The 25,665-nt window shown below is 36.1% G+C and overlaps 2 protein-coding genes across 2 annotated transcripts; both read left to right on the top strand.

Annotated features, from left to right (window-relative positions):
- Positions 1 to 7,842: 7,842 nt before the first annotated feature.
- Positions 7,843 to 11,354, top strand: LOC119799350 (galactose-specific lectin nattectin-like). The gene is made up of 4 exons (XM_038309192.1): positions 7,843 to 7,908; positions 8,095 to 8,254; positions 8,596 to 8,690; positions 11,190 to 11,354. Exons 1-4 carry the CDS (start codon positions 7,843 to 7,845, stop codon positions 11,352 to 11,354), a joined length of 486 nt encoding a protein of 161 aa, XP_038165120.1.
- Positions 11,355 to 19,393: 8,039 nt separating this feature from the next.
- LOC119799349 (galactose-specific lectin nattectin-like) lies at positions 19,394 to 24,091 on the top strand. The gene is made up of 7 exons (XM_038309191.1): positions 19,394 to 19,483; positions 19,633 to 19,698; positions 19,877 to 20,036; positions 20,516 to 20,607; positions 23,434 to 23,568; positions 23,679 to 23,790; positions 24,024 to 24,091. The coding sequence occupies exons 2-7, from the start codon at positions 19,633 to 19,635 to the stop codon at positions 24,089 to 24,091; spliced, it is 633 nt and encodes a 210-aa protein (XP_038165119.1). The 5' UTR covers positions 19,394 to 19,483.
- Positions 24,092 to 25,665: the final 1,574 nt, after the last annotated feature.

Raw genomic sequence — 25,665 nt, 5'->3', positions numbered from 1 at the left:
TTCTGTTAGCAAGCGAACTTTATTTAGTTATTTTTCTATATAGTTTTAACAATAACAGTATTTATGCCATTAACAAAGTTTTACACCACAGTGTATAATTGCGGTTATTGGTGTTAGTGCCCTGTTTTTAGGTTATTGCAGTACGACAGGAGTATTTATAGCTCTTCTGCTAAATAAATACTTTAGCTGCACCCACTCTACAATGGCAGTGGCATTTTATGGGCAGGGAGGAGCTAAGTCCTGAGTGTTAGTTTTTCACATGGATGTACATCCCTGGCCGGAGAAATGGTGTGTGTTGTTATACCATGTTCCATTTTAAAAATACATTTAATTCTTCACATTACTACTTGTTTCTGTATAAAAAAATACTTATTAATTCTTATTTAACTGAGGTTTGCTTCTTTGATCCACCCCAGACTAATTTTACACTCATACCTCACAAATTAAACTCCACTTTCTGAGCAAATGAGCCAGAGTGTTTGCCAGTTTTTGGTACTCTAGCCAAGCTGAATTTTCTCAGAGTAAAACTGTGTTCTTGTCTCCCTGAGTTTTAACTTTGTTTTTGTCTTTGCCTCTCGGCAGGAAGTCATCCTGCAAACTGGACCTTTTCGGGAGGTCATCCCAGGGAAGTCATCCCAGGAGGGATCAACTGAGTACTAAACTGAGTCAGGGATTCAAACAGGAGGTTTGGATCCAGTCTCCTTTTTGACGACGTTGAAATTACCCTCTGAGCAAGGGAATCATCTTCACCACGACCCGTTCAAGAACAGCAGGAAATCTGAGTGGCAATCAGCGTCTCCGTTCTCCTACACCGTCCGAGTTCTGGGTAAACCCTGTTCCGCCCTCCGCCGAATCAGACATACACTGGAAAACCAACACACAGATTGGAGTCAAGGATCCTTCACTTCTCTGGAAACGTGAGTCTACAATCAGATCCTCTCCTTCAAGATAAACGAATCAAATTTTCCACTGAGCCTGAACTAACAGTCTGTCTTCACCTTGTCTTCCAGTTCCGGCTGAGCAGAGTTCAGGGAAACTCTGCACCGAGCTTAACATCTTCAATAAAACCTGTCAAACTTTTCATCCGTGTCTCTCTGTTTGGTTTCACTGCATGTGGGTCCGAGCATAGATAAAATCATGACAATAGGATCGTACCATTAACAGAGACATAAGTAATCTGAATAAAACTGCTGATCAGACAAAAAAAATGCACTTGAACATGCTAATCACTGTATAAAAGTTAGCCAGCTGTTGGTTACAAGCATGCCAATCAGCTTATCAATCAGCATAAACTGTCATAAATCGGAAACAGATGGACCCAGTATTCAAGTAGGAAAGTTCAAAACATTGATGACAAGAAAAACAGACAGAACAGAACTTAAATGGGCTCCTGAGGATCTGTGGACCTGTAGCGACTGCAGGAGGGGGGCGAGGCAGTTACAGTACTTACCCTGTTTAACAGTTCAGCCCATCCTCTCAGTCTTAGGCAGGATAAGATGATGCACTGCCAATAAGAGGCGGCCCTGAGCCGCCCAGAGCGTCCCAGATGCAGCAACCCCAGTGAGCAGGCTGGACAGGGGTTCCGATCCACTCAGGAACGGACAGATCTGGGTTTCAGGAATTCATCATAGTGTAAAGTCAGGTTCAGAGTCCCGAGTATCAAGCATACAGCTCAAACAGAACCACAACTGGGAGGCAAAATCCAGCAGGAGTCTAACAGAGGTTCAGGCAAGCAGACCAGACAGGGCCAGTGGGTGAGAGGGAACAGAATCAGGAAAACAGAATCACCCCCGGGAAATAATGAAATGCTCTCATCACTGGTTAGGGATTAAACTAGCCTGAAGACACGGGTTCAAAAATAAACTCCTCACTTGAACATGAACCTTGGAAATAAACCTAAAACTTCCAAAGCTGACTGACAGGACTCTAACAGAAATCAAACGGGGAGCAAACAGAAAGCAAACAATAATCTGGTCATGATAGCTGAAAATGAACCCAATATAAAGGAAACCGGCAGGTTGATGAGATCAGAGATGATTAGGAACTGGGCAGACTAGGCAGGTGAGTGAAATCAGCAATTAAGGCCAGTTATCAGAGCAGATCATGACATGAACAGCCCCTCTCAGTTCGATTATAAGTAAATTCTAATCGAATCAGAATATTCTGACTGACATGTTTACATGACTTGCTGATGATCTTCCAAAGCCTAAGCTCCAAGAAGAAAATTTAAATTGGAGCCTTTTAAGTATGTTGTATCCTGATTCCAGCTGAGGGAAGAAATCAGTTCCACTAAATAGTTAAAGTCACTAAGTTTATGACATTCCTCCTAATGACCAGATGAAAAATTCTGATTAAAACTGTTAGATGATATGGGAAAGCACTTTTCATGAATCATTTAAAACAATGTTAAAGGGTATAAATTAGCCTTACAAACAGATAATTTTGCCTCAAGCTCTGTCTGTGTTGGCTGTACTGGCATTCCATTGCTGGAAGCTTTAGATTTGTGAAGGCTGAAAAACCTGATTGCAGGAGCCAGATTTGACGTTATGGTAAAAATCTCTGTAGGGCTGTTTCTAGTAAATACTTAGCAGATGTTGATTCTGTCATGGCTAATTGTTTTGGTAGCAGTTCCAACATGTCTGCAGCACTAAAGAGCTGTTGTTAAGCTGCACAATCTGAAACAATATATCATAAACATGAATATGTACCTGCTGGGTTAAGATGCTAGGTGGACTCTTTTATGAGACTAAAAAAGTCCCTCCTATGTTGCTGCTAAGCAGTCAGTGTTTTAGGTAGAATAAAGGACAAAATAAAAATCCATGTAGCGACATTTTGTTAGTTTGATTTCTACAACATTGCTGGTATTTTCAGTGAAGATGCCAACGTTGTCTTACAGTCAACATTTTTGTTACCAACCGGATATCTGAGATCCTGTTTTCCAGCTCTTGATAAATGTGTTGTCCTCATCAGCAGTGAGATTGCTTACTGAGCCATTTAGATATGCTGCTCAGATCATCTTCTGCCAAGCTTGGACTGATAACCTGTGATAACAGGAATTTTCCCGGTAGGCCAGTCCTAATTTCAACTCTTTAAATCATACCAGCCCCAACACTTACTCTCCAGCCGAAGCACCTATCTGTGACAGTAAATAACTCAAGAAGCTCAAGAAGTAAAAAAATGTTAACTACCTAAATTATGCATAATATACATGATGCATCAGTCCACAACCATGAATTCCCCTTAATAAAAATCTTCAAATATATAAAACGCAAAATAATATAAAATGTAAAGCTATACAACAGTGTACAACCTGCACTAAACATTGTGTGTTTGCAGGACTTGTATTTAGCATCCAGTCCAGGGGTCTGGAAAAAACTGCCTCTTTTAACTATCTCCCTGAGAAAAGTGTTTTCTTCTAAGCTGTGGATTGAGGCTAGATTTCCTCCAGTAGAAAAGCAGAATTTCTAAAAGAAAGGAACAGAAAGGACACTCTAAGTTAAAGAAATAATATAGAAATCAAGACAGGAAACGTCCCTGACAATATCTCTAGCCTGGATTCCTCCACTTGTTCCTGGGACAGGCTGTACTAGATACAATCGAAAGATTATTTTTGTTGCTCTTCATTCAAAATATATTTTGACAAAGCATCAGATTTTCCCTCCAAACTCTCTGCTAGTTTCAAGTTTTCTTTGAATTTATAAATGTTTTCCATTTTTATCTGTTCTCTACTGCTACAGTTTTATAGCCTTTTGGTGCATACATTTCAAATCCAGACGTTTTAAAATCTCATCAGTTGGAAGAATGTCAGTGAAGGTTTGGGACTTTTTATAGATATGAAGCAGCAATGGCAAAGGTTTAGTTAGATGGTGTAGTGACTATTTGAAAAAAAAAAAAAGACTTAAGACTTAAAAGTGATCAAAGCAAAAGGTGAATTTAACTCAAATAGCCACCTGATGCACCATGGATTCTGGCTTGTTCAGTCCAAAAGATCAAAAAGAGTCAATATGTAGTTCTTTGTTTTATTCCTCTGTTCAGACAAAATAGGTTGCAGGCTTCACAGGATTATGCTGCTGCTCTTACTCTAATTTCTGCACCTGTTCTTTGACTGATTGACTGTCAGACTTACAACTGATGACAAACAGGCTGACTGAGACTGAGACTGGTAAAAAAAAAACTATATGACCACCCACGGGCATAATAAACTACTTTAAACCTACCTATTTATGCTATGAAACACCCACCTCCCAAGGTAGGATTAATGATCTAATTAAATGCAAAGGATTATCCCAAAGAATTTCCCCCACAAAAATAAGCGATTCACTCATTCATTCACAACCTTCAATGGATATTCCGAAAGCTGAAAAAACCAAACCATGAAACGTCGCAGGTTTATTTTGACCTGTTCTGCTTGAGACTTTAATCAGATTATGCACTTTTCATACGTCCCACACATTCTCTGCTCAGTAGAGATCAGGACAGGAGGTGGGGCACTGCAGAACCCGTATAAAGAGTTAATGTATTAACACCGAAATTCACCCAAACAAGTGAAATGGAGACTCAGACCAGTACCTCTGCATCAGTCAATCAGGCTTGAAGAATAAAATAAAAAGGCAGGATTTAGAAAGAGGAAAATTAAGGAAATAAAAATCAGTTAACACATCCTGCAATAATCAGTTATGACAGTACTAGTTTTGTTACTCATAGGAGAGGCATGAGGAAACATTTTACTTTGTTCTTAGTGCTAAATTTAGGCTCTGAATGGCAAAAAGTTTATTGCCAAGTAGTCTTACACGTACCAGGAATCTCCTTTGGTAATCAAGTGCTACATGCAGACAAACACACAGCTGATTTAAATAGACTGAGGAAAAATATAGTCTTTGAAATAAAAGTTGTGTTATGAGAAAAGAGAAAAATTGTGCAACTTTTGGTAGAGGAAGAGCAACAGCACAGATTAGAGACATACAATATCCTTCTAAATTAAACAGCTGCTGAGACATTTGTATTATATTCAACAGAAAAGTGTTTTCTTCTTACTTTAGAGTCAAGGACACTAGCAGAAAATTAGCCTCTTTGCAAGTAAGAAAAGAGAGAATAATGTGCTAAAGTTCTTCTTTACGCTCCTGTTTAGATCTCTTAAAGTTATCCTACTTAAACTCCAGCTTTATTTTGGAAACTCCTGTCCTGGACATTTTTCTATGCCTCTTATATCTTATTTATAAATATATTACTAAACAGGTTTAAAATCTTCCCGCACTGAAAAATTTTCCTCGATTTATCTTTTGTTAAGTTTTTTTTTTTTACTAGAGCAAGATTAACCTGAAATACAAAGTTAACAAATTTACAGATGAATATTATACTTGATCTCTTTTCTTATGGCTATACAGACTGTTTTAAGTCTATGTTAAAAGAACATCTCTGGCTTTGAGTTCTTTAATTCCTCTCCGGTAAAATGATCTGACCATTATCGTTTATTGACACATCAGTTAATTAGATTCTATGGTTCTTTTTACCCCTGAGTCATTGCCTGGATTTAATGCTGTGTTTTTAACATCAGGTCTGAGGAGGAAAATTACTTTTGAAACAACATCAACTCAAATTTACCATTGGAGCAATGAACTTGTCTTTCCTGTTAGGAGGGAATTTTTAACAGGAAGCAGTGTTAAGCAGCCTGATCATAACTCTACTAGGAGCTGCTTCACATTCATTCTGCCTCTGGGGAGAAGGAAGTCTGAATTTTCTGTCGGTAAAATATAAAAAAAAAAATTATTGGATAGTTTTATTACACCCAGTGCAAAAGAATAGATTCTTTTGGATGTAAACCAAAATATATATAAGAGCTACATTACATTTTTGTATTCAATATTTTTAGCGTTTAGAAGAAGAAAGTAAGTTATAGAAATTTAGCAGTTGTTTTAATTCTTGATTAACAAAAACTAGACTTATAGTTTTAATAGATTATACACAGGAACCTCTAAGGCTGCCTTGTGCTGAAATGCCATGACAATCCAAAACTTAATATGTCAATTAAAAAATTTGAATTTTAAAAGAAAACAGAGAAACCATATTATCCCACTTCAAGGAAACATATACATCTTATTTGAATAGACAGAAACAGAGGAACTTTGAGAGTGAAATGTCCTTTGTACGTTTGTTTAAATTTTTGTCTGTGTCTTTATCCAAAGATAAACAACAAGATAATGAATTTTTTTTGGATATAAGAACAGGAATTGTTGTATCAGTGTTACTGCATTCATCTGAAGTCATGGTGCTCCTCATATCAACAGGATGCCTGCTTTTAATCTCTGCTTCACTGACAACCTCAAAATAGTGATCAGACATTATTTTAAAAGCAAATCTATAGATAATGAATTAATCTTTCAGTCCCTGAAGTGTCATACTCAGCTTTTGTCAGCTGTTTCCTATGGGTTTCCATTTGTACACTGGAAAAAAATCCAAACCTAGATAAGTCTTTTTTTTTTAAATACCGTAAGTGCATTTGTTCTTGGATTGAGGAGGTAAAAGAGACATTTTGCCAATGGAACAAGACAATTTACATTTAAAATAAGAAAACACAATTGCATTGTCTTATTTCAAGTGCATATTATCTAATTATCTTATTTTAAGAGTAAAAATACTCATTCCATTGGCAAACTATCTTATTTACCTACTCAAATTAAGGGTAAATACACCTAATTAAATAAATGTTTACTTATTTCTAGATCAGTTTTGCAGCATATGATATCTAGCTATGCAAAACTACATATGCAGCATAGACGTTCAGCAACCAAATAAACCAACAGCATCTACATATTTTACATCTACTTATTTTTGACACAAATGGAGCCACATAGGTTTCCTGCTGCTGCTTCATTCATAGTAAAAGAAAATGTGTGCTTACAACATTACAACCATACAAGTATATTTAATTAAACAGGCTCTCTGTGGGCATCTTTGTTGCATAACTTCTGCAATTTTTTTTTTTTTTTCATAATTTAGGCAATCTAACATTTTGGATGCATCATAAAACACATAGACACTGGATATATATGCTGGCTAGATAGATATAGAGACCCCAGAATCTTTTTTAGGGCACATGAAAATCTAAACTATGTGTGGATAAACCAAACCATTCATCACCCGAGGCCGGAAGTAACAAGATACATTCATTCAGGTACATTATTTTATTTTTTTGTGTCTAAATCTTTTAAACAAAAACAAAAAAAAATACTTTTAAAAGCATTTTCTTTTTTCAGAACACTTTCAGTGTATCAGCACATTTCTTCCCACTTCCTACTCTGATACATGCCCCCTGAAGATGGAAAAGGTTTAAAACACTTCTCTAGTTATGTTTAATCAGATCATACGTTCAGCTGATATGGGCAAGAAGATTCACAATATATGGCATTCTTGTTGCTCTGATGACTATTATCTGAGTCTCAGAGAAAATCACAACTAAGAATCAGGTCACACACAGGGTGAGAGGGAGAGGTTGTCCTGCAACCTTCCAGAATGTCCTTTAACTGTTTCTTATCTTCAGCTGATGAGCTGTCAGCATTGATAGGCAGACTCATCCAGAAATCAGTGCTATATAAACCAAGTGCTGCATCATGAGGCAGAAGAGCATCCAGTAACGGCTGAAGCTGATTTGTTTCATCGTCAGATCAAGGTAAAATCGTAACATCGTTCTTCATCAGAGTAAAACAAATTTGGTATTACTTTAGATTAGGGAAAGCATTTAAATCTATGTCCCTCAAAAATGAACATACATCTAAAACATTCCTGATTTTTTTTATCAGTGCTGCAGGTTTAAGTGTTTTGATTGATTTTAATTTCTGTGTACAGATGACTTCAGTTCTTCTTCTCACTCTGTTTATGTGTGGGTTTGGAATAGGAGCCACTGTAATCCAAGTAAGTAAAACAGAATATATATAATTTTTCCCCTTATTTAAAATCACTATAAAGCAAAACTAGACTTTTTCTGGGATGCATTTATCTTCAGGACCAGAGGTAAAGGAGAACATGAACTCCAAGCTAAGCTTTTATTGGTGTTGCATTCATGACAATGTCAGTAACTAATATTTATTTTACCAACAGTTAAACAATGATCCACAACAATTAGGATCAGAACAAGAGAATAGCCCACAGGAGGACCCAGATGAGGGCTTTGGAGGCCCAGATGGCTTTCTCAGACCAAGAACATCAAATGCACAAAACATAGAACCAGTTAATCCAGGATATGACCCAGATGTATCAGGTTTGTGATCTGAAATCTGTGAGCTCCACTTTTCAGACAAGATGACTTCTTATGTCTAGTAAAATAAAGTGATAGACTTTCTACCTTGATCTGATCATTTTACACAATTTTAAATGTCCTCATGTCATTAATCATAAAATACATCTCAGATACATATTAGTTTATCCCTGAGCATATATATATATATATATATATATATATATATATATATATATATATATATATATATATATATATATATATATATATATATATATATATATATACATATATATATATATATATGCTGTGGATGTGTTTTATTGCCACATTTCTTTTTACACCTTTATCATGTGTTTCAGACATTCTTTGTGAAAAGTGCCCTGCCGGTTGGACGTATTTTGAAGAACGCTGTTACATATATATTGATACCACAAAGGATTGGATTGGAGCTGAGGTATGACACACTTTATTCTGATTTACCTTTCCTGAACTCATGCTATTGCAGTCTGTGGTTCACAATGCAGTAGCAATCTTTAAAACTCAGCTGTAACCAAAGCACAGTTGTTTCCCAGATATTAACAACAAACATTGAAAAACAGCTCAGCATTTATTTTTTTCTAAATCTTGAATTAAATACCAGGCCTGTTACAAAATGTTCTTTGTTTCATTTGATTATTGTAGAACCTGGTTAGAGGCTTTGATAATAAGAAATGGAAGTTTCTTCTTTCAGTTTTAGACTGTATAAGATTCTAATGCTGTATATGTCAGATTCCTCAAAATGGAAGAGATTCTTTACCAATTTCTGACAAAGTCTGACACTTCAGTTTTTTTCAATATGCTGTCCAAACAGAATCACACTTGGCTTATTGAGACAAATTAAGCTGATGGTCACAGACGATAGGACATTTCTGAGGAATACAACACAAAAATAAAAATATCAATGAGATTAAATTCATAATAACAGCTTCATAGTATTTTTTATGTTTGTATCTATAAATATTTTATTTATTAACCCGGTCTAATTTTACCAAGATTCCAGTAGATGTCAACCAAGAAACTTGGTTGTTGTGAATGTTTGTATTTTTGTATATAGAACAAATTCAGGTTTTTCCTATTATTATTACAAATGTTAACTCAGCCAGTCTATCCTACATCTCTGCCAATTTTGTTATATTTTTTTTTTTTTTATATGTGAATCATGTTGCATATTTTTAAACCTACTCAGCTGTAAACCTCTTGCATTTTTGGGGAAGGCTATTTTTAATAACTATATGTTACATTTTTCATTTGTTTTAAATTTTCCTTCACTTCTGAGCCTCTTATGTTTTTTGTTTTTGTTTTTTTACTTTTTCTGTGTATCAGCTATATTCAATTGGCTTTTCAGTTTACTGCTTGGATGGCTGCGATTTTTCTCACCAGGGTGACAATAAAGGATATTTAATATTATTGTTTAGGTTATTCTTGTTAGAACTGAATGTGTGATCCTTCATTGTTTTAATACCACGTGATTGTGGAAGGGCTATTGCTTCCAACTTAACTGAAACCTGGAATTAAATATTTACTCTTTGACATTCTTAGCCTTTTTTTAAGTCTGTGCTAACCCTACCTCAAGCAAAGCTTTTTCATGGTTTTTGCCCTCAAAAGACTTCTTCACACTCTGGTATTTTACAGGAGATTTCTACTGCAGATCCTTAAGCAGATAACTAACTCATGTGAAAAAATACATGCAGTGAAATATCTCAAATACATCAAGCATCACTAACCTGTGATTACTCTATTACACTCTGGAGCCATTCCAAGAAAAAAACAATAAAAAAATAATCCACTGGACTTTGTTTCCAAGTTTGAAGACGTTTTGCTTCCCATCCAGGAAGCTTTTTCAATTAAAAATGTCAGGAATTGTGCTGAGTTCAAGGTTTTATACAGCAGCCCAACAATGCCTTGTTAAAACATGCAAATTGAAAGGGATGAACAGATCCACCCCTTTGCAATGGGCGTCTTTTGGCTTCTTTTGTTAGCCTGCAATGCCCCATGCCCATCTAAGTGTCTGAAAGGGGTGTCGTTAAAGGGAATTGTTGGCCTGGCTGAATAGGCGAGGATGCAGATGCGATGATAGCTGAAAGGGATCAACTCAAATGCCGCAGGGTATGTTTTTGAAAGCTGAAATCTGAGACCACCACTTCTGTTTAAGGTTGTTTTGTTTTCCAAAATGTGAACATTCTGGTCCTCAAAATAATGTCCTTTGTCCATAAGGTGTAGATGTACTGCTCAGTCTTGTCCCGAGGAGGTCGCTCTTTTGTGTTGGGCCATGCGTCTGTGGAGAGATTGTTTTTAAGGGTCTTGTTTGGTTTGAAAAGTACTGGGATTTTGTGTTTGAAAAACGTCGTACTCAGCGCTATTCCTGACATTTTAAATTGAGAAAGTTTCCTGGACGGTAGGCAAAATGTCTTTAAAATTGGAAACAAAGTCCAGTGGATTGTTTTTTTTATTATTATTATTATTATTTTACTTTTTTGGGATAACAATAACCTGCATGACAATCTTCACTAGCACTCTGGACCTAGTTTTGGACAGTTATACCTTAGCAATGCAATCTGATTTGATCGCCACTCCATTGTTGTTGTTTTTTTTTATATACATTTGTATTACTTTGAGTCAATCAAAGGTGAAAATGCTGGCAGACTCCAAATCAGTCCCCTGCTTTATGACCACAGTGGGCCTAAGCATATCTTAAATTATCTTTTTTCTTTGACAGGTTACAGTTTCTTGTCACAGCTTCTAATACTTTTGATTCTAAATGTCAAGGAATTTATAAAACCTAATCAAAAAGTCCCTGAAAAGATCTGGACCAGAAAAGGTTAAAAATTTGATTTTGAGGTTGCAGATTGGACTGAGTGTGCATTCATGTTAATGTGATGGTTTTTGCAAATCTTCATCTGCTCTTCCTTCTTAGAAACATTGTCTTGACATTGGTGGAAATCTGGCTTCCGCTGAAACTTCAACAGAATTTCTATTCATCAGATATTTCATCTACCTTGAAGCAGGATCTAACACAAAAACTTGGCTTGGAGCCCATGATACAGTGGCGGTGAGGTCAACTTCTATTAAAAAAAGTTGATATTTTCATTCATAGTTAATTACACAAGGTTTGGATCAACTAAGAGTGTCTAAGAGGGGTGGAGAAATTACCACAAATTGGCTTTATTTTCTCAGGAAACCCACTGGCTGTGGAGTGATGGTAATCAATTTAACTTTGATGACTGGGAGAATGGGAGACCACAAACTACCGCAGGAAACGATAAAGACTGCATGCAAATTAACACTCAAGGTAAGCAGATATAAATCCTCCTTATTCAACTGTTTATGATAAAATTGGAATGAGATGTTACTTTTTGGCACTTATTGTTATAAATATGCTGTTGCAGATTCTCGGTCATCAAGGTCATAGCCATTCATTAAAAAGTAAAAACAAAAACAATCCACTGAATTTTGTTTCCAGGTTTGAAGATGTTCTGTTTCCCATCCAGGAAGCGTTTTTTTAATTCAAAGTGCCAGTAATAGTGTTGAGTTTGAGGTTTTATGTTATGGGCTACTATATAAAACTTGAACTCAACGCTATTCCTGACACTTTTTTTTTTGTTTTGTTTTTACGTTTTTGGAATTGTGGTTAAAAACATCATTTCCAGATTTTTTTTATCAGCTTATTAACAGTAAATGAATTAATCATCTGGCTCAGTTTCTCACAATACTTCTTGGACTCTGATGTTTAATTTTTTCTTTTTTTTTTATGAACCTCCAGGAGATAAAGTAAGAGATGCGCCATGCTCAAACAATAATGCCTTTATCTGCGAGAAACATGCATAACTGTGTTCCATCAGTCCGACGCTCCAGATACGTCTCTTCCAGCAAAATTCCAAGCCCCGATGTCATCACATCTGGAAGATGTTTCCTCCAATCTGATTCTACTACCACTAAATTAGTAGAACAAATAAATGCATTAACTTTCCAACAGTTTGTGCCCCATGTGTAACTTTTATTGTCTGGTTTAAAATAATTCAGTTTACACATTGTTACACACAAACACCACAACCGTCTTTGTATAACTTTATTTCATTAGTTTAATGGTGCTCCAAAAATGATGTATTTCTAGACAGACTTCTTCTGTATTTGCTTTATCATCTGACTTTAAAGAAAAGCACTTGGAGAGTGCAGACCTCCATCAAGTAGCTAATTTTCCCCACTGTATTGTGACTTCCACCTCAAATTAATACCAGTATTGCCAGAATCATTCAAAGAATGAGTGATCTGGATTGTCACCAAAATGTAATGGATTGTTCCTTGGACTGAGGAGCACCATTGCTAAAAATTTCATTGAAATACGTAAACAACTTTTCAAGTTATCCCGTACACAACAGAAAAAAACACACGCACAAACTCTCCTTAAAACATCACCTCCTTGTCTGAGGTAATAATGATCCAAAGCCCACTGGCAGGTCCAATTCTGAATTAATAAATTGTGTTAAGATTGTGAGCTATTATTTTAAACAGGAAGTCTATACTGTAAAACACTCCAATGTGTCTGAATCCAACCAAATCTACAAAGAAGAGGCGGCCAAAACCTTTCACAATGATGTAAAAAACTAGGTAACAATCCACAAAAGACACGTGATAGGCCAGGGGTGATGTGTGTAACGAGGCAAATAGTTTTATTGCAGCCCTGTATTAATTTTAACTAAGCAATGTTTAAGAAAGTAACCCTTAGGGCTGGACTTTGAAAAGTTTGAGGTATTTAAAAAGAAATTTGTGTTTGTCCATATGTAAAACATGTACTGAACAGTATAGGAAGTGCAAACGGTCAGAGGAAGATATTTTTGAGAGAGCAGCATCAAATTATAGCTCCTTTTGTGTATATAAGTTGTAGAACCATAAAAAAATATGTAGTGTTCTTATTCCCATAATCTTACTGTTCAACAACATCCTGTAGTCTGATATAAATGATTTCCCATGGTAGAGCTATTCCATAGTCCCCTTGTCTATGGAATTCATCAGAGCTTCCTCCAGTGCTCATCCTCTCCACCAGGTGCCCCTGATGCTGGAATATGACTATGGTGTAAATGCAGAGAATTATCCCTCTTGAATCATTAACAATATAATTTAGACCCTGATTTATTCATACACTGACAGTGTTCTCATTTCTAATGAATCTCCATGTTATATGAGACACATATAAAGATTTATATCAAGGGAAAAATCTATAAATGCAAAGTAAAGCTATATTATTTTAAATATTAGAATCAAAGTGATTGATAACTTAGTGCATATCATTAGTTATAAGGGGTTACATAGATATGAATGCTCATTGCACTGCGATTTGCAATGTGTAAGCATCAGGATTTGAAAAAAATCAGCCCATTTATTAAGCCCACCTTCAGGAAAGGGTAGGGAAGGGTCTCAACAACAATAACAGCCAGTAAAACTGGTAGTTTCTTCTAACTGAGTAATAGTGGGGGAGCTGAGACGGTGAAGGCAGGCCCATCTTGTTTGTGTAATCAGACAGAACGTCATGACGTAAAGTAGAAATAGAAGGCAGAAAAAAGTAAACAAAAGGCATTTAATTAAAAAAACCTTTGGAAGAAAACTAGGCAAAAAAAAAATAAAAGGGGGAAATTGAAGGAAAATAAAATAATCTATAAGTGAAAGAAAAACATGAAAAGTGAAAAGAAAAAATCAAAAGTAAATCTTATTAACTCTTTTAATAGTATAATTATTTTTAATAATTTGTTAGTTTCCCAGTGTATTCTTAATTTTTATTTGGGAAATGTAAATATTTCTTCATTAATTCTTAATTATCTCAGGAAAGTCTTTCACAGCAGACAGTATAGTCGATGATGGAGGGACTTCAGTTTGGATCCTTTCTAAGCCTCAGGCAGCATCCAGTCCGTAACGTCTCCTCCTGCAGCTCTGTCACTGTGGAAAATGAAAATATTTATATGAAGGCCTTACGCTCCAATGAATTTGATTTACATGATTAAATAAAAAGCAAGTCTAATGGAAATGTATCTTTTTTGTTTCTAAAAAAAAGTCAAAGTGCTCTATCAGATCATTAAAATATTTTTCTTCAAACTGTGGCAAAACAGTTTAAAGTCAATAATTACATTAATCTAAAATGTCAAAACTTTTTAGTGAAAAGGATTTTACATATTTTAAAATGTGCAGCCACAATTATGGAGGATAAAAATTGCCAAAATTAAATAAATAAATACAGCATTAAATAAATAATTAAATGTGTCAATAATTAATTAAATGTGAAATTAAATAAATAAATGTGTCATTCATTAATTAAAACCACGTCACTAATATAAAGTGCCACAATTAAATAAATAAATACAGCGATAAACAATTAATTAAATGTGTAATTCATTTAATAAATAAGGAATTAAATATATAAATGTGTCATTAATTTAATAAAATACGTCTTCATTTTATTAAAAATATATATATAATTATTTCAGTGTGCATTTAATTATTTCATGGTCCTGTGTCGCAGTGCATCGAAACCATTAAAAGAATCTGTCAAACTCACCCATCAAAGTTAGGGGGCGGGGTTAACCCGAATCGAGTCTCGAGTCTGTAATCGATTTGCTTCACCTTAATGTGCAGGGTGACCAATCAGGTGTTAGATAACCGCCCCCTAACTTTGATGGGTGAGTTTGACAGATTCTTTTAATAGTTTCGATGCACTGCGACTGCGACACAGGACCATGAAATAATTAAATGCACACTGAAATAATTATATATTTATTTTTTTATAAAATGAAGACGTATTTTATTAAATTAATGACACATTTATATATTTAATTCCATATTTATTTAATGAATTACACATTTAATTAATTGTTTATCACTGTATTTATTTATTTAATTGTGGCACTTTATATTAGTGACGTGGTTTTAATTAATGAATGACATATTTATTTATTTAATTCCACTTTTAATTAATTATCGACACATTTAATTATTTATTTAATGCTGTATTTATTTATTTAATTTTGGCACTTTTTATCCTCCATGAGACTCTGCCACTCTATAAAGAAATATTTAAAAGTAAGACTATTATCTTGATGAACTGACTCAACTGCCCCTAAAAATATCTTAACATGACTTTTCTTGTACAACCAATTAACTAACAATGACGGACTGATGATTTTGGTTAGCTGGAGATTTTAATCCATTAAAGTCCCAGGGCCCTGCCGTTTCGACACAATTTCTTGAAAAACTACCTATACAGATGAATCTTTGAGGTGTTCTTTCTCATTAAAAAACTAAAATATATTGTGACAAACTTATGGTATCCAAACAACATTCCTTTATTAGTTACTGGCACCCCTGGTGAAAAAAAAACAATGCAGCTCTACGCAACCCCACCCCTCAACAAGTTCCAGGAATTTGAAATAAAAGTAAATAAAGGCTCTGGAAAATGAAAGCTTCTGGAAATTATCCTGCCAGGTGTGATATAAACCCTATATGAGATTTCAAAAGCCCCTGGACTTTGATGGACTGCCTCTACAGAGACAAATAACTTCCTCACCATTAGTGGCCATTAAAAAAAAAGTGATTTAAAAACATATTTTTATTTGCTCTCCCCGATATAAAAAATACAATCAATACAATAAATCAATCAATACAATAAAAGGAAGAACACAATTGAAGGGTAAAGATTTAAACTTCCTCTCAAAATTGAGGATTAAATGTCTTTAAGCAGCAGTTTGTTCTATAATTTGTAATAAACATCCCATTGATATGAGGAACACTATGACTCCAGATAACTGCAGTACCACAGATAAAACAAAGTCAAAGATAAAAAAAATTCAAAAGCAGCTCCAACACTGACCAATCATTTTAACAAAGCAGACCTGTTCCAAGTCTGCAGCAGACAACAGCTGATTTCCTGCAAAAATTCAGCCTTGAAACTAGATTCTCAGCGTTCATTTTTTGTTTTAACATATGGGCCCAACAGGATTCAATCCCAACACTCCCAGGCGGAAGTCATGCATGCTGACCAGTCACCGGAATTGATATCACCCTAGCCAGATAACCAAGGTGCATGATCATCGTCATTACCAGGAGCCCCACACTGTCATGCATTTGAGAAAAGGTATTAAATCCTTTGGGAGGCAGTCCTTCTTTACGGCAGCATGAACATGAAGCAGCTGGCAGCAGGCTACATTAATGCTGTTTCCTGTTGGATCAGAAAATTCTCATCAACAGAAAAGACAAGTTCACTGCATTTATCAGGGATAGTACTTTTTTAGCAATACTCAGGCTTCTTGCTGGATTCCATGGAGTCTGAAAACATACTTAACAAAGAGCTGGGCTGTCTGTAAAGCAGAGGTTGGTTTACTGAGGGGAACGAGATGATAGGCTTTAGAGAATCAATCAACTACAGTAAGTATAAGGGTCATACAATTGGATGACTGAAGGCCAGTAACAAATCCGACAGCGATGTGTGACCATGGTTGCTTGGTCCGGATGGTTTGATTTTGTTGAATGAAACCAGTGGATGAGGTGGAATAGCCTCGTGAGACCATCCTGATCTCGCAAGCTTTCAAGATTTCACTCGCTAATCAGTCTGGAGACTCTCCGTTGAAGAAAATTTGAAGCCGTTCAACAAACGAACGTCCAATCAGCGTTGGCTTTGAGGCGGGTTGAGGTGCGACGCAACGAGAAGCGCGACAGTTCAGTCTAAAGAACATGGTGGCTTCAGCCGATGAAACTAGCGTTAGCGTGGCTATCGAACAAGTTTTATCGGAATTACACTGTATTTCTTCACTTAAAGAAGAGCAAAACACTGCTCTGGAGGCTTTTCTCAGAGGAAAAGATGTTTTTGCTCTTCTCCCGACTGGTTTCGACAAGAGTTTGTTCTATCAATTGGCTCCTCTTCGTCGTCGCTCTGTTACGTCATATGCTTCGTTGATCTGATTGGTTTATTTGGCCCATTTATCACCAACATAGGCCAATCAGCTAACCAGTATTTTTGCCCCTTCCCAAAATTACTTCACCGGAAGGTTTCCAGATGGATATGCGGAGCAAATCCATCTGCCGGAGTCAGGTTAGAGGTGGAATGGAACCATAGTGGAAACATAGGTTTGATTTGTGGGACCTGAACCAGGGTCTGGTTCACTCTGCAGAGCATGGTTCACCAGGCCCTCCATCTCCCAGGTGAGCGTAGGCTCGCTCACCTGGGAGATGACACAGATCGGAGGTAGTATGGGAGTAGGTTCATGGTCGGTGCAGTGGGATAGGACTTTGGGGTTAACATTTTTGGAACCTAGGCGATATGAGCTGGATAAACTGAACCATGATTAAAACAAAGACCAACAGGATGAATGCATGGTCAATTCTTATGATCTGTCCAGATTAGTACAGGTTTCTCAGCACCCTACAGCCAGTGATACCATTCTTTTAAGGCTAGCTTGGTAAGCAGCAATTCTCTGTCACCAATTTCATAAGAGAAAATGAGTTTTCCATCTGAATCCGAGCATTAGGGGGGAACTCTGCCTACACCCATGTCTGAAATTTTGACCTGTAAAATGTATTGTCTCAGGTGGTCTGTGACCACTAGGAGGGTTGCCTTGGAGAACCTGTCCTTAAGGATAGAAAATGATTCTCCTCTGTCCTCAGCTTAGAAAAAGGGTTGAATCTTTTTACAGGTTCAAAGGCTGATTAGATCAGAGATGGTGGATATTTATTTTGTAATGTAATCTGATTTAGGCCTTGATATTCTATACATTGGCACAGGCATCCATCTTTCTTCTCTATAAAGAAACTGCAGTTAAGCCTTCAGGTAATCTATAATGCTTCAGCCAGAGTTAAGGAATGGGAGACATATCTTTCCGTTATCAGGCTCCTCTCCTGTGGAACCATCTTCCAGTTTTAGTCGTTGAGGCAGGCATCCTCTCTGGCTTAAAACTTCCCTTTTTGAGAAAGCTTATAGTTAAATTGGCTCAGGTTGTCCTATTTCCACAGTTATGCTGCTTTAGTCTTTGACTGATTGAGGACATAAAGACCCATTTTCATCATATCTCTATTCTTCCATTCTGCAGTATTTGTTAGTTCAACTTCTCTCTGTCAGAATTCTGACTTTAATCTCAGAATTCTGACTTTTTTCCTATATTAAACTGTAATATATTTCAAAATCAGTTAACTTTATGTTTTTTCAGTGGCCCTGATCCGCTTCGGCATGTATCAGTATAGGATGTGACAACTACAAAAAAAATACTCTGCCATATTTTTCCCATATGCATAAGCTCTGTGAGTTTCCCCTGAATGAGGTTGACTATGAAGCTGAAAAATGTGATTTCATTAATCGATTATTGAAATAATCATCAAATAAATTCTGACTTAATCTCAGAATTCTGGCTTTAATCTCAGAATTTTGGATCTTAATGTAGATGAGCACCATGTAGGAAGAGATGTGGGAGCACTCAGCTTCACTGACAAAGATGTGAGTTGTTTGAGAGGGCCAGTAACACATTGATGGAAAATGACGTTTTACGTGGCCAAGGGGTCCCCGGTGATGCTATTTCATTAATGGAGGAACAGAAGGTGATTAAAACAAGAGATCTAGTTTAGTCTCTAAAACATACATGGCTACTGCTTGATGCTAACATGTTTGTTAGCTGTGAGAATTCAGTCAGAATTCTGATTTTTTTTTCTCATATAATACTGAAATAAAATGTAAAAATCAGTTAACTTTTTTAATCTTTTCAGTGGCCCTAATCCTCTTCCGCAGATACATGCCCCCTTAAGATGGAAAAGGTTCAAAGCATTTTTCTAGTTATGGATCGGATCATGTTTTCTGAACATTTTTTGCTTTCATTTGCTTTAGTGTTTTCTTTTAAAATAATACCAAAAATAAGTCTAGAGCTTTTTTCTCAATACGTTCAGCTGATAGGAGCGAGAAGATTCACAATCTGTGGCATTCATGTTGCTCTGATGACTATTATCTCATAGAGAGTCTCAGAGAAAATCACAACTAAGAGTCAGGTCACACACAGGGTGAGAGGGAGGTTGTCCTGCAACCTTCCAGAATGTCCTTTAACTGTTTCTTATCTTCAGCTGATGAGCTGTCAGCATTGATTGGCAGACTCATCCAGAAATCAGTGCTATATAAACCAAGTGCTGCATCATGAGGCAGAAGAGCATCCAGTAACGGCTGAAGCTGATTTGTTTCATCGTCAGAGCAAGGTAAAATCTTGACAACATTCTTCATCAGAGTAAAACAACTTTGGTTTTAGATTGGGGAAAACATTTAAATCCATCTCTCTCTCAAAGATTAACATACATTTCCCTAATTTTTGAGTATTTTGATTTTTACTTGTTTTATCTGTGTACAGATGACCTCAGTTCTTCTTCTCACTCTGTTTATGTGTGGGTTTGGAATAGGAGCCACTTTAATCCAAGTAAGTAAAACAGAATATATATAATTTCCCCTTATTTAAAAACTCTTAAAACTATAAAGCAAAACCTGACATTTTATCTTCAGGACAAGAGGTAAAGGAGAACATGAACTCCAAGCTAAGCTTTTATTAGTGTTGAATTCATGAAAATGTCAGTAACGAATTTTTATTTCACCAACAGTTAAACAATGATCCACAACAATTGGGATCAGAACGAGAGAATAGCCCACAGGAGGACCCAGATGAGGGCTTTGGAGGCCCAGATGGCTTACTGAGACCAAGAACATCAAACGCAGAAAACATAGAACCAGAAAATCCAGGATATGACCCAGAAGTATCAGGTTTGTGATCTGAAATATGGGAGCTCTACTTTTCAGACAAGATAATTTTTATGTCTAGTCAATCAATTTTTAGATTTTCTGCCTTGATCTGCAGATTCTACATAATTATAACTGTCCTCATGTCATCAATCATGAAAAGAATCTCTCTCTTTCTCATTCTCTCTCAGCAAATAATTGTTTTCCGTAATTTCAAAAAATGCTAAAATATGTATATACTTTACACTTGTTATTAATTCCTGAATGACTGCTACAACTGCTAGTATCTTGTTTTATTTCCCAGGTGATTTTCTCAGAAAGTGTGATGTTGGTTTACACACACATTTGCTATTAACACACATTTGTTCCTACATTTTAAACATCTTAGCTGTAACTGCAGTTTTTATTGTTTTATAGTTTTTACTTTATTTCCTGAGGTAATTTGATGCTGTTGCTTTGTTGCATTGCCACACTTGTTCTGACATCTGTATCATGTCTTTCAGCACTTTCTTGTAAGTGCCCTGCCGGTTGGGCATTTTTTCAAGGCAAGTGTTACAAGTTTTTTGAAGACAAAAAGGATTGGATTAAAGCTGAGGTATGATACACTTTATTCTGGTTTATCTTTCCTGCACTCATATGGTTGCAGTCTGCAATTTAAAATACTGTTGCAAGCTTTCGAGGTCAGCTGTAACGAAATCACAGTTGTTTCTTAGATATGAACAACAAACACTGTCAAACTGTTTAGGGCTCAATACATTTTTCCTTAATCTCAAATTCAAACACTAATACATATGAACTCTCCTTGTTTTATCTGATGAGTATGTAGTCTGCTAGTTGCTGCCGGGCCATATGCAGGACTCAAAAAATACTGAGATCAAGAGGGAATCCTCTAGGCGAGTTCAGCGGCGTGCTCCCCAGAAAATGTTTTTAATTACATTATCTGGCCGTCTTAAGGAGCAAAAGCAACATCATCATGACTTTTGAATAGGCTAGGTGGTGCATTTCCCTTTTCTTCTTTCCCTGCCAGACATTACTGGCATTATAAATTGTAAACTTGATTTTTCATCTTGTCATCTTTCTTTTGAAGCTTCTATCTACATGTGCTTACAGTAGGAATGAGTCACAAAAGACATTCCAATATAATTAAAATGAGTTGCTTCATATTTACCTCAGTATCTAAAATAAACACCAAAGCCCCAATACACTATGATGTTGATGATAGTGCCTAATCTGGTGACTGTAAGGGCAAGTTACCACAGAAAATTATTTATTTTGCAAATAAATTGGATGTTTTATTTTGTTTCAGCACAGGACTTCCTGTCCTGCATGATCTGCTCTGTGCCGTCTTGCTGCGTTGAGCTCTAGCATCCCTCTAAATATAAAACAGTCCAACATCAAACACTGAGAAATCAACTCTGAGTAAACATTTCGTTTTCAGCCAAACACGTCGCTAACATATTCATCGCCTAATGAATGTGTTGATCCAACCAGTGGAAATTGTCTGACAACCGGTTCTGACGTAGTTAAACAATCTTTGTCCGTTGTGTTCTCATGCGCTCGTGTACTCGTGAAACATGATCAGGCTCAGCCCTAGTATTGTTCCAATTCAAAAGAACACAAGTCCTAGACGGACAAAGTCCCTGGATGTTGTTCTCACCCTTCCCTCTTTACTGTGTATGCATCAGAGCAGACTTATCCGTTCTTGAGATTGACAGCTGTCCCAGCATGCACTGCAGCACCTTCCAATGGAGCGCTCACAGAGCTCACAGTATTAAGTTAAAAGTTCTCTTTCCTGTTGCCATTGTTCTATAAAAGTACATTTTAAGATCATTTGAGGCGAGAACATTATACTTTTAAGAATCACTATATGGCCCATTTAATGCTGTTGAGAGGACCGCAGCAACCAGCAACCTCAGAGAGTAAACACAGCAAGGGCTACTTTAGCCCGTCTGCAGCAGCCCTTTCTAAGCATATCTGTGTGTATAGAACCGCTGGCTCTGATAGCAAGTTTTTTGTTTTATATGACAAAATGTTGATTCAATTTGTGTTTATCTGACTGTGTGGATCATTATTCCCCGACTAAATGAAAAAAGTAAGAATTTATTATTATCTAGAGGCTATTAATAACAGGAGGTGAAATGCAGCTCTAGACGAGCTGAGCGTGTGGTGATGTCACATGTACGCTTCTATTCCAATTGATCCATATTTATGCTGTGTGATCCCGTTCTTCCCAAGTCCATATTTTCCTGTGTTCTTCTCAAGAACATACTTGGCTAGGACACGAGTCACAAGAACCTGTTTTCTTGTGAATTAACAAACAGCCTTTGGTTTGATGTCGCCTTGCAGAGTGAGTACCCCGCTGGGCTGAAATATTTTGTCTGAAAAGGCATATTTTTTCTCATAGTCATCTACAACATAAATTGCTCTCCACCTGCATATGTAGCTTGATGCTGTCCTCTTCCACTGACTGATGTGACTGACGGACTTAAAAGCCCGCGTCTGTAGCCTATCCCTGAGGGCTGGCACTGCTTCTGCTTTATTAAACAGTTGTACTATTCTTGGCTATTCAAAAATCAAACACATCACAGTTTTCAAAGACAGAGTTCTTTTTATATATATACATTGTGTGCGTGTTAATATTGGAGAAAAACAGGTTTAACAGGAAGGTTATTGTACTATAAGTAAATTTAAATGCAATTAGGGAGAGGGGGTATGAAAAATAAGTTTTACTTCTTCATACCCCTTTACAGATAATTTACATTAATCTATGTCACTTCTCTGGCTTTATATACTGACAGGTTTATCTGGTGGAGAGTTTTGTTTCTATTTATGTTCAGGTGAATTTAGTTAGTAATTGGTGTTTGGTTTAGTTGATGTTAACTAGTCCTTTTGTCTGTATTTGGTTGATTTATTTATTGTCGTTTGTCAAATTCTCTGTCTGAAATTCCTACTCTTTCGTTCACAGCTCATTGCCTTATGTCCAGTTTCAGTGTCATTTATTTTCAGTTTATATATCACAATTTAGACAAAATATAAATAAAACAATACAGAAGACATTACCTCAGTGTTTTCAAATGTAGTTAAGGCCCAATAGAAAATTGTGGTTGGAGAACTTTCCCTCAGTTCTCCAGACTGTTTGATTATAATGCTGAGATTTTGCAGATGGTCACTTCAGTGAGATAAAATGTGTAATTTCAAGTTACATTTATTGGTCAGACTGCAGTCTGCATTGACATGAACAATTTTTAATCTAATCAGAAAAGTCCCTGAAATGTTTTGTTTTCATGATCTGGCTCAGAGAAGGTCAAATGTTAGACTTTGTGGTTGCAGATAGGACAAATTGTTGTGGATTTAGTGTTTGCTGATGTATTCGTGTTGATCTGACTGCTATTGCTAACCTGCTTTTGATATTCTTCCATAGAAACATTGTATTGAACTTGGTGGAAATCTGGCATCCATCCGAAACTCCTTGGAGTTGGCATTCATAAGATATTACATCTTCCTTGAAGCAGGAACTAACGAAAGAACATGGGTTGGAGGTCATGATGCCGTGGAGGTGAGGTCACTGTTCTCAGAAGAAACAATTGATAATTTCAGTCATACTGGATTACACATAGTGTTTCAGAGGGAAGTAGGAATTAACGTAGATGAGATTTATTTCCTCAGGAAAACCACTGGCTTTTTAGCGATGGTACGAAATTTGAAGTCGAAGACTTATGGGGCGATGGAGAACCAAATGACCTTCAAGGTGAAGACTGCATGGATATCAACTTCAGAGGTACACAGATACAACTCACCTGTATTCAACTGTATATGATGAAAAAAAAAATACCTTTGCACTATTATATATTTTATAAATGATTTTCATATTTTTTTTTTTATTTTAAGCTCATTACCGTTATATCAATAGAACATCTGGCTGTGTTTCCACTAATCATAATACTACTCTATGTTTCTGGTTGCTTAAGAAAAATGCTTGATGTTAATTTTTTTCTTTTTATGAACCACCAGGTTTTATTGTAAATGATGAAGGTTGTGAAAGACACTCAGCCTACATCTGCAAGAAAAACCTTCACTAACTATGGCCAATCAGTCCACCGCTCCAGATGCATCTCTTTCAGCAGAACATCGAGCCTCGAAGTCATCACATCTGGAAGAGAATTCCACTACCATTTAATTAGTAGCACAAATAAATGCATTATCTTTCCAACAGTTTGTGCCCTGTCATTAACTCTTAGTTTCTGGTTTAAAATAAATCACTTTACTTATTGTTCACACACTACAACCATCTTTGTATATCTTTATTCCATGAGTTTAACTGCGCTCTTAAAGTGATGAATCCTGAAACAGACTTCTTCTGAATTTGCTTTTTCATCAGACTTTTATGACAAAGCACATATAGCTTTGGGGCCTGACTTCAGATTGCTTTTTATCCTTAAAAAAACCTTATCCTCTATGCTGATAAACATTTAACTATTATAATGAGGAAAAAAAGCAGAAACAAATACTTTTATCACAGCCCTGTATTTTTATATTATATTTTATTTTGTTGGAAATTTGAATCTGTTTTAGTGTGATGTGTATGTCACCATGAACTTAGAAGCAACGTTTAAGACGGTAACCCTTAGGGATGGACCTTGAAAAGTTTTGGGTCTTATAAAACAAATGCAAACTTAATAGCAAACACAGAGCTTTAGCCGTGACACCAACAAAGTAGCATTTGTAGTTCGTTCAGCATGTTTGTGAATGATTAGAGCATATACTAAACTGCATAGAAAGTGTTAAATACCGGAGCAGGATATGTTTGGGAGAGTACAGCGTAAAACTATAGCTATTTCTTGCATTAAGAAATGAAAAAAACTAGCCCACTTATTACAGTAAGAAACCCATCACAGTATGAAGCAAGAGATTTTTCTCACTTTTACACAGGTCCTACTAGCAGCACTAGTTGGTAATCTTGGCAGGCAATTTATTCTTATATTTGTATTATATATAAAATACATTATAATATACATTGCATTTTTTGATAAATGAATGCTTAATTTTTACACTGTATGGAGCTTTTAGTTAAACTAATAATTCTAAGTATTTTAATGGCTCAAATGTTGAGGCACAACAGGGGGGCTAGCCTCAACTGCAGGGGGGCAGTTGTCCTCACTTTCCCTTCTCCGGAGCCACCCCTGCTTTGCAGAATCACTACATCTGATCTATTAAATTTACTTTTTTTTACTTCTTAATTTCAACTTCCTGTGGTTCTTAGTAAAATCTGCAAGCCCCATCTGTATAAACCTTCTGGCCCACCCTCAGAACAGAGAACAACATTAACAGCCAGTAAAGCTGTAAGCTTGACCAATAGTGGTGAACCGAGCTAGCGAAGGCCAGCGCACCTTATTTGTATAATCAGACAGAAGTTGATGAGGTAAAGTAGAGGTAGGGGGCAGAAAAAGGTAAACAGAACGCATTTCTATATTAAAAAAAAAAAAGCCTAGGAAAAAAACAAGGCAAAATAAAATAAAAGCTAGAAATGGAAGGAACATAAATGAATCTATAAGTAAAAAAGAAGAAAACAAACAATTTTATTATTTTCTGTAAAAAAGAGGCAGAAAATTTTTTTTTATTCTAATTTATATTAAATAATCAGTGTTAAATTAAA

Source organism: Cyprinodon tularosa, unplaced genomic scaffold (assembly GCF_016077235.1).
Source record: "Cyprinodon tularosa strain WSP-4 unplaced genomic scaffold, ASM1607723v1 ctg66, whole genome shotgun sequence".
In the NCBI taxonomy this organism is placed as follows: domain Eukaryota; kingdom Metazoa; phylum Chordata; class Actinopteri; order Cyprinodontiformes; family Cyprinodontidae; genus Cyprinodon; species Cyprinodon tularosa.
This window is presented reverse-complemented; position numbering and strand designations above follow the sequence as displayed.